Below are 12,805 nucleotides of genomic sequence, written 5' to 3'. Positions count from 1 at the left end.
AGGAAGCATGTGAAGTTCACATTAGCTATATTGATTTTGTAGTTACCAGCAGATCTGCAACAGATAAAATACAGGTATAACGAGTAGGGAGCTTTTCAGATAACACGTTTAAGTCTGTGTGATATCTTTATGATTTCATGGATAGTAGAAATTTTTAAAATCTTCACAAAACTAAAGATTAAGGAAATGAGGTCATGGTTTGTCCCAATCCAGAGACTGTAAATTCCAAAGCCAATATACTAAAAGAGCTCATAGGTCTATTTTTCAGGACTATCTACATCTGTTAGCATACCAGATTTCACTTCCACACTGTCCAAAAGTGGCTGAAATCAGTCTATTACTATATTAGAGTGCATCCATTTAGAAGATGATAATCCTTACAAAAATGATGTTGCTGCTATACTGATTACAGGACTCTTTGGGAGAGTCACTGGTAAAATACTCCTGATGGATTAAAATTTCACTTAGAAGTAAGGATTTTTTTCTAAGTGATCTCTGAAGCTTTTCTAGCCAATTTAATGTTCCTGAATGAGCCACCATTGCTTTTCTGTGGTGATTATACAGCTAGCTTCAAGTCTCGGGGGCTTTGGGTGTCACAGAAAGCTGGCCTATATGCATAAGTGCTCTAGACACTGAGCTATATGTGCTGCGTCACATGTATGACCTGTATGTGTTACACTGCATTGGTCAGATCACTTTGGCTGAAAGCATAATGATATTTTATATCAACTCACCACTAAAGGTTTCATTTAATCCTGTTAGAGCCAAAGAAATAATTACTGTAACTTCCATGAGAGGTATTGTATTCGTACAAATAAGTAAGATAGCAAAATGGGACTTAGCACGTGCTTTTGGTTGAGTGCTAAATACTTTCTTCAACACATCTAATTCTATTCAAATACAGTCTGAGTACCAGTATCTATATTATTGGTTGTGATTTGTGAAGAATAGATTATAAAAGACTTCCTAAGAAAACAGAATTAGTGACTGTACTTCTCTTTTAACTGATATTTCAAGATGTGTTCATATGCATTTCACCACCTTCCTTTTATGCCTGCTATGTTGATACCAGAGTTAAGATTACTTGTCTTTCAGTGGGAAGGTTTTGCTTTGGGTGCTACAGTTACTGCTCTTACCAGTGCAGTTTCTATAGCAGAAGGGCCAGTAATCCTGTCTAAGTCACCTGTATTACCTCAGTTTTCACGTATACAAGAAAGAAAAACCGTGCAATCTCATCAGGTGGTTATTTAAATGGATAGATGGCCTACAGTTGCTCAGGTAGTTTTATAATTCCTGTTATCTGTTCAGAAAATTTGGATTCTTTTTCTAGACTTTAACAAATACCTGATGACTCTAACACAAAATATCTTCTTTTGAAATGTGATTTCCTGCCTTTGAAAAGGCAGGATTGTATTCATGCATCAACTACCCGAAGAAATGTTGATCTGTGGTAACACAGCAGCAGCAGCTTGCTACCCAGTGACCTGTTGTGTTTTTTTATGTCACTTGTGAGCCTTATGATGATCAAAGAATCCAAGCTCTTCAGCCCTGTGTACTCATAAATTACTTGCCAGCCACGATTGAATAGAGACATAAGCTGTATGCATTTAGCATAGATGTCCCTGTTCATTGCTGGAGAGTTGGACTAGATGACTTTTGAAGGTCCCTGCCAATTCAAACAATTCTATGATTCCATCCATGATCATCTTAGCTATTAAATGCTTTTGTGGACAATAGTACTTTATGAATCTTTTGAGAGGATGTCTGTATAAAGTATCTTTGTTATGAGAGACTTCAAGTATCCAAGTAATTGGACATGATTTTTCATCCAGTTTCATCATCTCTGTGTTTGACATTCTGAATTCTAAGAGTAACACATCTTTCATAGTCCTGACCCTTTATATGTGCTGATGTTTTATATCTCATTTAAATAGGACTCCATCAGAAAATGCAGTTAACTCAAATTGGCTGGATTTGCAAATAGAGTATGTGGCAAAACCCCATCACTTTCTTCTGCTCATTTTTATTTTATTTTGAGAGTAGATGTAATTCAAACTCTGCTGGTAATAGAATTTCAAGGCTGTAGCATTTATTGAAAAGCAATAATTCGGGATTTAGCCAGCAGCTGTAATAATGGTCAGCAGTCCCCAAAGTAGCCGACAATCATAAAGCTTAGGCTTCTGACAGCTATGCAAATATTAATAACAATAATAACAGTACGTTCTTCAGTCTCTGGAAACTAACTTTATGGCAAAAGATTTTCGTCACTGAAGTTAGTAACATATTTTTCATCTTTTGCATTATTTGTCCCCATACTCGGAAAAGTAACAAGCGTGTGAAGCAAGCAAATCCCCTTCAGATGCAGTCCTGACTATGTGGTTGATGAAATTCATCCCAAAGGGCAGCATTCCTGCTTTTAGATCAGCTGCTTTCATGCCTCCTTACCTCTTTATAAGTGTCAGCTGTGTAAGTCTGATCTCACCTTGTGCCTAATCAGCACCATTTTCTGCCAGTTTTAAACAGTTTTTTGCCTTGGCACGGGGAATACCATCACAATTACAGCTGCTCAGTCCTTCCTACCTGTGCCATCAGAGTGTGTCAGCTGTCAGTTATTAACTTGACTAGCTCAGCTGTGTCTAAGAATAATTCACACAGTTACTAAGACTCGGGGGAAAAACGAAATCCTCCTTAAAAAGCAGAAGGTAATAATAACTGTTCAAATAGTTATTTTCTTTCCTCCTGTAATGTGTAAATGGAAGATTCACATGTGTCAGAGTTTTAATTGGGAGGGTCAGCTTAATCTGTAGGGTTCAGCATCAATGAGAAAGAACTGCCTGCCAAGATTAGGCTTAGGTTTGTATTTAAAGAAAAAAAATCCAAACAGCCTCATTCTTCATTTTTGATCAATGAATACTTCATCCCTTATGCGTTCTCGTAATATATTCTGTGCAGTTGTTTCTGTGGAAAACTATCTTTACCACTCTGTGTAAGTTTGTATGCAAGAATATAATATAATGAATGATGGTTTACATTCCGTTTGGACGCAGCACAACAAATCATTTAAATGGCTTCATATGCAAATTTCCAATTTTTTCTTTTTAATTTAATGAGGAAACCGATATTCTTCCAGCTTACTGGTTCCTGTTTCAGAATTGATTGTCTTCTTCCTTTCAATAGCTTGAATGTACCATCTGAAGAAGTAGTTTAATGTAAATCAAGAGTCTTATCTAGCTTTGTAATAAAATTTACTAGGTGTAGCACACTTTTATTTTAACTTCGTTTGTTTTGTTGCTTACTCTGAATTTTTAACATTCCCGAGTTGTAAAAGCTGTAAAAACTGTCAGGAATTGCCATCAGAATTTACAACCGTAGCACAATCCTAATTATTAAATTAACAAATTAATATCAAGGGTTTTTTGTGGTTTAGGACCTTCGCAAGTTTTGTTCTGTAATCTTTGGAAAATGTGTGTGTTTCTGCATAGAGCAGTGCTTGTACATAATGTCCTTCCATCAGTGACTGCATACCTAAAAGTCCAATCTCCATGATTTATGGTGAACAATTCGATTTCTAAGTGCATTAATGGTTTTCATAGAGGCTGCTGAGAAACTGTGTATAGCTGTGTGTGAAGACACTATAATTCTTGAAACACCGAACAGGTGTTGATGATGGAGTGGATGCATTAGTTTTGAGAATCACTTAGATATTATCTTTCAATAAATTTAAAATCCCCCTTGAAATTGGGTTTGAAGGTAATATACAGAGAACAGAAACGTAGGAAATCCCCCAAGCAACCTCTTAGATGTGATCTTGCAAGGTGTGTGAAATTCTTTGGGAGAACAGGGAGAGAAGGCGTCCTGTACGTCATACAGACTGGTAAGACTTGAGATGGCTGAGGTATAATCTAGAATGTGAATACATGCATAGTTTTATTGTTCAGTAAGAACGTCCTGTGTAACATCAGGATAGATAATAGTAATAATAAACACTTGTCTATGAAAATTCCCAAGAGTTGTATGTGAAAGTCAAGCAGCTTAATGTGCTCAGATTAGGCACCGTATAATATTGGTCCTAGAATATGAAAGAACTGATGTGAAATAATGGGGGAAAAAAGCAGGAGATTAGGACTGGACAATAGTTATTTATGTCAACATAAGAACTTATAAGGACTTATTTGCATAAGTTTAGTAGTGTATAATGCCTTGGAAGATATTTTGAAAGATTATATTATTGTATTTTAATATTTTCTCAGTTTTTATGTATTGACTGTTTGCATCAAGGTGGACACTAAGAGAATTAGTTGATGATGTTGAAGTGCTGATGAAGTGGGTAATGATTGAGGAGTGGTAGGAACGTATTGATGCGGGGAAAGACTACACCAACAGGATGCATGGAACTACTTATTCCATACAAAAGGAATTCTCAAAAACTAGGCTCTTAGTATGTTGATTGATGACCTAAGATAATGTTTTTAGAGTCTAATGGAAGACCAATTAGAAAAAGTTAGCAGACTTTACCAGTGGGAAGAAAGATTTACTCACAAAGTAACTGTGTGATCTCAGGGCAGTAGAAGTGTGTACAACTGTAAAAATTTGTGATTTGATGGATTTTAAAAAAGATACAAATTCCTACTGCAGTTGTTTTAGTATCTGAGGAGAGCTCTTCTGGAATACTTCATGTGGTTTTGAACTTCTTTTTCTAAGGATGAACTCAAACTAAATTAATAGCTATTGGCTATGAAAATTAGGGACAGAGCGTTGGTCTTAGCAGGGTGGTTTTTTTACATAGCAAAACTAAGACTGAGAGAAGTTATATGCATCAGGAAAATGCATACTGAAATATGGAAATTACATATATGAAATAGTACATGAAACTTATGAATTATAAATTTATACAAGAATTTGAAAGATAGTGTTTAACCTTTGAAAAAACGAAGTCCTAGACAATATCATAATGGAATAAGCAGAGTGAAAAATTCATATGCTTCTGTTAGATCTTAATAGGTTTGTGTAAGCTGCAGCCATATTTGAGTGCAATCGATGTGATGCTTTGTAGACAAACAGAACTTTGAGTTGAAGATATGGCAAAGACCCTTTAGAGGATGCTGTGATAGGAAACTGTTATTTTGAACTCCTATTTAAAGCCACTTTTAAAAATTGTTCTATTGATGTTTTCCCCCATAATATTTCTCCAGAATATATGCTTATTATATGAAACAGAGGAATGAATAAACCATAGACTCCACCATGAGGAGATATCATTGTTTTAGGTCTGTCATAAAAGGATGATGCAGAACTAGGGTTACAAGAATGCGGCAATAAAGAAATAGCTTTCAGTAGCAGATCACATAGCTACTCATGGTACATTTGCATTTCAATATTCTGCCAAAGTGGCTCATCTAATTACCTTTCTGAGCATGAAAGACTGGAAACATCGCATTTGTCTTATAGAAAAAAGCCTGGAAATTCAATTTTATATCTCTTGTAGGATTATTTCTTGTATCAGAATAAAATATATAAAAAAATGTTTTCATTGTTTCTCAGCTCGAAGTAAATAGAGTATGTTCTCCAGAGTTCCAAACAACTCCTGAATTCAAAATACTTTTAAAATTGAAATCAGTGTGATGGCAGTGTGGGAAGTAGTGGGATTTACTTTCAATATTCGATTCTAGAACTAAACTCCATTTTGTTTTTTCAACATTAGAGACCACTACTAAAATTTGTGTCATGGTTACATTGTCAGGGGTATTACTTAAAAATGTAATTATTGCATTGAAGGACAAAAATTGGGAACCAACTATGCACTGTTATGGTAATTTCAATTATTTTTTTCTTATTGTGCAATAAACTTACTGGTTCTTGCCTTGGAAAATTGCTCCTCTATAATATCCATAATTTATTTTCTTGTAGTTTCAAGGCCAGTGTTATGGAGAATATATTACAAGATGATATAACATTTCCTAAAAATGTAATATGCCCAAATACAATATAGCATTTTCCAAAATGCTTCCTGTGACTCCTGAGAATATCCAGAATTATTACTTGAGTTTTCTGATGATAATCTTTATTTCTTAACAAATAACGATAGAACTGCTACGGTTTGTTTTAGAGTATACCAGAACAAGTTTGCTACCAAGCTTCTAGACCACTCCAATACATGTAAAATATTAACTTAATTACTTGATATATTTATTTTTCTAGTCACTCTAGAGCAGGTATAATATGAGGCACCAGGATGTCAGAGAAGCACAGAATTGTAGGGGTTGGAAGGGACCCCTGGAGATCATTGAGTCCAACCTGCTGCTAAAGCAGGTTCCTTTTCATAGGTTGCACAGGGAAGCATCCAGGGATTGGGCTGTCTCCAGATAAGCAGATTCCGTAGCCTCTCTGGGCAGCTTTTGACGCATTAAACATAGTTGATGTAACTGTTATTTCTCAGAAAGCAGAAGTACTGTTAATAGTTCAGCTCATGATTTAAGGGAAGCAAAACAGCCAATTAAGAGATAATTAGTCCTCAATGATGCATAGTTTTAAATGGTGTGTAATTTGAATGTCAGAGATAAGAACTCCTGTAACTGATTTGCCAATTGTGTCAGGTTTTCTTTTCCAGATAGGCCAGGACACAATCTGCTGATAGCTGTATAATACATTAGAGATGTATAGATACAGTATTTGGTAGTAAAAATCATCTCTCGGTTATGTTTAGCAAGTAGATATTGAGATTTTTTTCTGTAATTTCAATTTCTTTTATCTATTTGAGTAAATGATAGAACATTTAGAATGAAATAGCAAATATTGCTTAAAGTAGCTTTTACTTGTTTGCTTTCGAGTAGCTATAGGAGAAGAAATCAATTTGAGATTTTGCGAGGGAACTTATGACAGAATGTAGAAATATATATTTTTAAATATTAAGGAGAAAAGAACACTTTAAGGTTCTCCCTGAAAAAATTATCCATGCATTTTTGAACTGTAGAAGCCTGCAAAGGCCGAGCACAATGGCTCTCACACAGAATAATTTCAAAGTAAATGTTTGGCCCATAGGGAATCAGAATGTCAGTAAGAAGATTAGCATCCTATTTATCATGACTGTTGTTTCTAGAAACCTTAGTTGCCCCCTCTAACCAGGATTTCATAGGTGTGAACAGATTTCTGTCTTCTTATATTTTTAAGTTTCAATTTGTGCCAAACTGGACTGAATTGCATTTTTTCAATATTCCTAAATAAAATTTCAGTGGCCAAAGCAAACTGAAAAATTCCAGCATAAGATTTTTATGAAGTAGGGTTCTTTGGGAGCCCCACATCTGCTCAGTCTTGTGATACAATGATCCTGGTCTTGACACTAATTAATGTTTATATGGTTTGAAATGAGCTAACCAATGTGCTAACATGTGAGAAAGTCAAGTCCACAAATGTCATTCCTGAGCACCATTCAAAGATTAGCACAATGTTGGGCAGAATCACAAGTTTTCCACAGTGAGAAGACCAGAAGGCAGATACTGGGGAGGGTTGTGCTCTGTGCTCTGTCACAGATTATGGTGTGAATGCTCACTTCTTTAGACTCTGCAAAAAAATGTTAGATCTGTGATTCTGTTTATTTTTCATGATCTGCTCTTATTAGTTCTCATTTTAAAATGTCTTAAGGACTTTCAGTTTATGTTAATGGTGTCATTTTTATAATCTGTCCTGAATTATTTGTTATCAGGAAGCAATATTTTGGAGAAACAAATAAAAAGCAGCTTGGTTTGTATTAGATAAACTTGTTCTCTGCCTTCGGAGAAGCAATGCAAATAACTCTGTCAGGCACAGATAGCCAGATAATTATATTAAACAAGGGAGAGGAGAGCTTTCATGTCATCTGTTCCTTTTTTTTTTTTTTTTTTTTTTTTTTTTTTTTTAAGTCTGACTGTAAGTACATTAGTTACTTGTCATTACTTTTTCATGTAAGCATTTGATTTCATTGCTACCTTGGTGTTTTATCTCATAGATGATAAATCCAGAAAGGGCTGCTATGATCGTATAATCTGAAATGAGACATAAACCAAAGCATAGGCTTTCCCAAATTAATTGCTGTTTGAATTAGACCATATATTTAGAAAAAAAAAAAGAATCCAGTCATTGATGTTCCTAGAAAGGGGATATGTACTCAATACCTACTAAATAGTTCTGACTGTTAATCTTTGTACTGTTTAAAAACATATTTTTCATTGTAAGTGTGGCTTTTTATGCACTAAATTGAAATATAGTTTCATGCTAGAGAGAAGAGCTTGTGCTGTTGTAAATATTTGTCATGTACTCCATCACCTTTTCTTTAGTCTTTCTCCAGTCTTATTCTTGTGGCTTTTCTCTTCATTTTCAGTATTCCTTGGGAATTCGGGATGTTAGAACTGGATATGGTTTTCCAAGCATGATTACATCTGTTTCAGATGCAGAGGTAATGATGTTCTTGAGGGGGCACAAAAACAATGCTCTTTAGCAGCTCCTGCATGGGCCAACCATGATGCTGGAGGAACCAAGCACCTCCTTTCCTTCTCTTTCTTCTTGTGACTCCACTCCAGCCTTTTCCCATCATATTTTCATCTATACCGTCAGGATTACTGTAGACCTTTCATCATGGCTTTTGAAATTTAATAATCTACCATTATCCTGACTGTTTTCTGTGTTACTGAGTACAGAATAGTGTCATAATGAATGAGCTTCATTTTTCGATTCCACATTTGCAGTTCCAAAGACAGTTTTTTATTACTTTTGCCTTCCACCTATTCTGTTGTGGGGGTGGCACAGTTAAAGTGACCTATCATCTTCTCTCCCTTCCCTCAGTATATCATAGTGAAACTTCATAATGATAATGCTGTTTTCTTTCCAATAACCAACAAAAGCTTTAACTAATGGTAAAAAATGAAGATACAAGAGTTTCACAGTGCTTTGCATTAGAAACATGTTTGTACAAATGTGAATCTCTATTTGCAATTACATTTCACATTATTTAATAGAATTCGTGTCGTACTGAAATCATGCTACTCTAGTTTCTCAAAGTGTTGCTGTTACCAGAAGGATTAATAAAACATTTGGATATATAAACAGGAAAAATATCCAGAAGGAGTAGAAGCTCTGCTATTTTTGTGTTGGCAATGCATGTTGTTGGGAATGAGTCAGGAAATGGTCCGCGTGGGTATGAACTGTGGAGTAGGGGTTGCCTCTGAAGATGTGTAGGAAGTACTTAGTACAAAATACTTGTTTTGAACACATATGTTCTATAGTTAATAAAATGTATTTTTGGATTAAAATGCTCTATAAATTTTACTGTTCTGTTCCCACGCTATATTTTTTTTATCCTGCTTGCACTTTACGTTTCCTCCAATGTTTCATTCTATTATCCCCTGACGACCTGACATAAAACTGGGGAATGTGAATGTTCTGACTTTCTTTTCTTCTGATTGACTTTCCTTCCTTTTCTTTTTTTTCCATTTTTGTTTCATGATGGTCTCATTTTACTTTCTTAGCTTTTCGTTTTATTATTATTCTTCTCTGTGACAAGAAAAGTACTCAAGACAGACATTGTTACAGATTGCAGTCTTGTTAAAATTGCCGTATTAACTAGCAGTCCATGTAGTGAAAACCATTCAAGCTGTCAGATATTCTCAAATGAGTGAGATAAAAGCTGTTTGTATGTATATAGAATCATCATTACTGCTTTGTCTTGTAATACCATTTTTTGCAAACTTTGAATTGTTTTCATTTAAGGTAATTTTATTTTTCTTTATATCCCAGCAGTAGTGTCTGAGAAATTGTCTGCTGCATACATAGTTATACAGAAATGCTTAATTTACACTGATAAAGTTTTCACATTAATAAACTTCAACTGAAATGTTTGATATTAAGCATCTTCATCATAGAGCACAGAATTTACTTGCAGTGAGTATGGAATTTTGGAGTCTTGAGAAACAGAATACTTGATGTTGGGAGAATCTCCAAAGGTCTCTGGTCCAACTACCTGCTCAGGGCAGGATCAACTTCAAAATTAGATCAGATTGTCCAGATCCTTGACAGTTGACATCATCTTTTCATTCTATTCAGAATTTCTCATAATGCAGTTTGTCCACTGTATCTAATTCTCTTCCTTTGCATCTTTGAAAAGAGTCTGGCTCTACAACCTACCTGTTAGCTGGAGACAGCAATAGTTTTCCTTCTTTGGCATCTCCTTGAGACATTTGAAGTTAATGACTTATTACTGTGTGAGCTCAGTGAATTTGCAGAATACATTAAGATCAAACTCAGGAGCGCGATTCGGCTTGATACTCCCCCCAAAATTTCAAAATAATGAAAATGGCCATAAATCTTGAGATTATTATTTGAATTAATAAGACATCCAATATTAGTGCAAGATGGATGATTTTGGTATTTATTCAACTGCTTGGTCACTTGAGCTCCATATTTAAATCCATCTTCTTGGAGAGAAAAGCCCTTATTTAGATGGCATCTGGATAGTCTCCTTTAAAGGGAGCAGGTGTAGCTTTAGTAGAATTAGTAGACACTAAGTCTAATCATTAAATAAAACATGTGAATGATATTTTCTGTGAGAAACTTAAATTATATCTTTTGTGATCTTAGTTCTTCATTTCTGGACAATATGTGATATGACCACGATTCACTCCGAAGCAGGCCACAGAATCTTGCAACTTTTACCATGGAGGGAATTTTTGGTTGCAGGCCACAAGCACTGTACAGAGCTTATATGAAGTGCCATTTCAGTTTTTTTTTTTCTCTTCAACTCTTATCTTTCCTCCATAGTATTAAACAATTGGTTCTTCCCCCTATGGCTTTTTGTTGTTGTTGTTTTATATAATCATGTAAATGTACATTTCTGGATTGAAAAGTTTAAGATTGCTGGCGTTTACAAAGTAGGGATTGAAAAGAACAAGGATGAATTGCATTTCTTCTGTAGAAGCAAGATAAAAAAGGGGGAGTAATGTAAAGCAGCGCTTAAACCGGAATAGGAGAGTCAAAACATTAAATTTTTTTTCTTGTTACTGTTGCACTTTGCAGAGTTAGTGGTGACATGTCAATGGAACGGAAGAAGTGTTTGTAAGGTTTGTATTAAAATGGTTCAAATTGAACTTTTCAATTCTGCTTTCTCATGGAGGATATACTCTTGCTGCACTTCCTAATAGGAGCACGGTGAAACTGTATCGCTGCATCCATGACAAAGTGAAGGTATTCAGTGGCATTCTTTAAAGCGTGAATGTAACAGATGTGTTTCCTGCCGCTTTTGTGGTTAAGTCCGATGCGCATCAGTACAAATGGATTTTTTCCTTAGCTCTTGCTTTCTCTTTAGGAGTTAGAAAGGGGGAAAAATTATTTAATTCATATCGTACCTGTATTAACTACTGTAAGCTAGTAATGCTTTTTTTTCTGTAGAATGATTACACCTTTTTTTTTTTTTAACTAAACTAATACCATTTCATTTATATTCTATGGGCATGAACTGCAGAACTTCATTTGTTTTGAAAATCCTTTTCAAAGCTATGTTCATCTATGGTAACTCTAGTGATGGTAAAAAAATCAATTGCGGCTGTATTATTTGCAAAGTAATCAACTCACTTCTCCATTCTAACTAGAAGAGGCATCCTGAAGAGCTGGAAAAATTGCACTAATCTGATGTGCTTGGATCTTATCTTTGTTTCATTTTAAAGACAGATACTCATCTCTTTTCATCTACTTCCTTTAAATTTTATTTAGAACCCATACAAATAAGGGCTACTTGAAAACTTAGATATAAATCACCCTACTCTTTTTACAGTCCTCTGTTTTATCTGGTCTTATTTTGTCTCTTCTCACATTTAAATGATATGTTCACCTTCTATGTTAATTATTATGGTCCTAACAATGTCACAAAGTATAGTGTAGAAGTGTAGAAGGGATGCATACAGTAATTTTTCACTGCTTGGGTTTTATGCTTACTAGCCATTATTCTAGCCAAGATTTGATTCCATTATTAGTCTTTTCATTAACATATTTTGAACTTTTTTTTTTTTTTTCTGCAAAGTGTATATGATTTACAAAAAGTATGGAGGTACAAGTGTTATGAGCTGAGCTCCAAGTTTTGCAAATACACATGGTACATCCACATCTTGTTAGTGGTCTTCTGACACATTAGTGGCAGACATGACACATAGGCTAAGGTCCAGCAGGGGACTTTTCTGTTGTCAAGGTCACGTTACCTGATATTACAGGCAAACATGTTTTCATAAACGTATCCATCTACTCTAAAAAATACATTTCTTTACTATCTGAACTTTGCATATTCTCGGAAAATTCCTTTATTTCAAATGCTATTGTAGTCATTTTTAAAGTACATATTTGCTAACGTGCATCCATTTTCTGCAGCTTCTGTAGCTCTTCATTATTCCTGTTGGGTTTTTTAGCCATCTTTTGTATATTTATACAACATCATATTCCCTATCAGCCTTTGATTTTCCTGGCTAAGCAAACTCTCTTCTTTGCCTTTTGTAAGATTCATGTTCTGTTCACCTCCTAGCCAACCTCATGGTTCTTCACCTTCAGTTTGAATCAATCTTTGAATAGAGTGATAGTGGGTATGGAGTTATTAGTCTGTCAAACATTGTTCTGCAGTCAGAAGAATAAATTGCACACTACTATTCTAATATTTAAAATTTCTGTTACTCCATTAATGTGTTTTATGTTCCATTTGTGCTTTATTTTTGTGCTTTTTTTTTTGGCCTGTTGACAAAGTTTTGTGTAAGTTGCTTTACTGGTGATTACTCCATGCCTGTTCTAGCAGCCAAATGTA

General features: G+C 34.9%; 1 protein-coding gene across 5 annotated transcripts in view; it reads left to right on the top strand.

The window, feature by feature from the left end:
* ATRNL1 (attractin like 1) overlaps positions 1–12,805 on the top strand; it is a 427,623-nt gene that overhangs the window by 173,950 nt on the left and 240,868 nt on the right. Inside the window, exon 25 of one of the 5 annotated variants that reach the window (XM_042818669.1) lies at positions 11,041–11,066. The exons of 3 other annotated variants lie outside the window; for them this stretch is intronic. In XM_042818669.1, coding sequence (XP_042674603.1) covers positions 11,041–11,046 — 6 coding nt within the window. In that variant the 3' untranslated portion in view covers positions 11,047–11,066. Of the gene's footprint in view, positions 1–8,353; positions 8,490–11,040; positions 11,067–12,805 lie in introns of those variants that run through there. One more of the 5 variants, XM_042818668.1, reaches the window with a different exon arrangement.

The sequence above is a fragment of the Centrocercus urophasianus genome, unplaced genomic scaffold (genome assembly GCF_019232065.1).
Source record: "Centrocercus urophasianus isolate 14NV4802_14NV808 unplaced genomic scaffold, USGS_Curo_1.0 seq_17, whole genome shotgun sequence".
Classification (NCBI taxonomy): Eukaryota; Metazoa; Chordata; class Aves; order Galliformes; family Phasianidae; genus Centrocercus; species Centrocercus urophasianus.
This window is presented reverse-complemented; position numbering and strand designations above follow the sequence as displayed.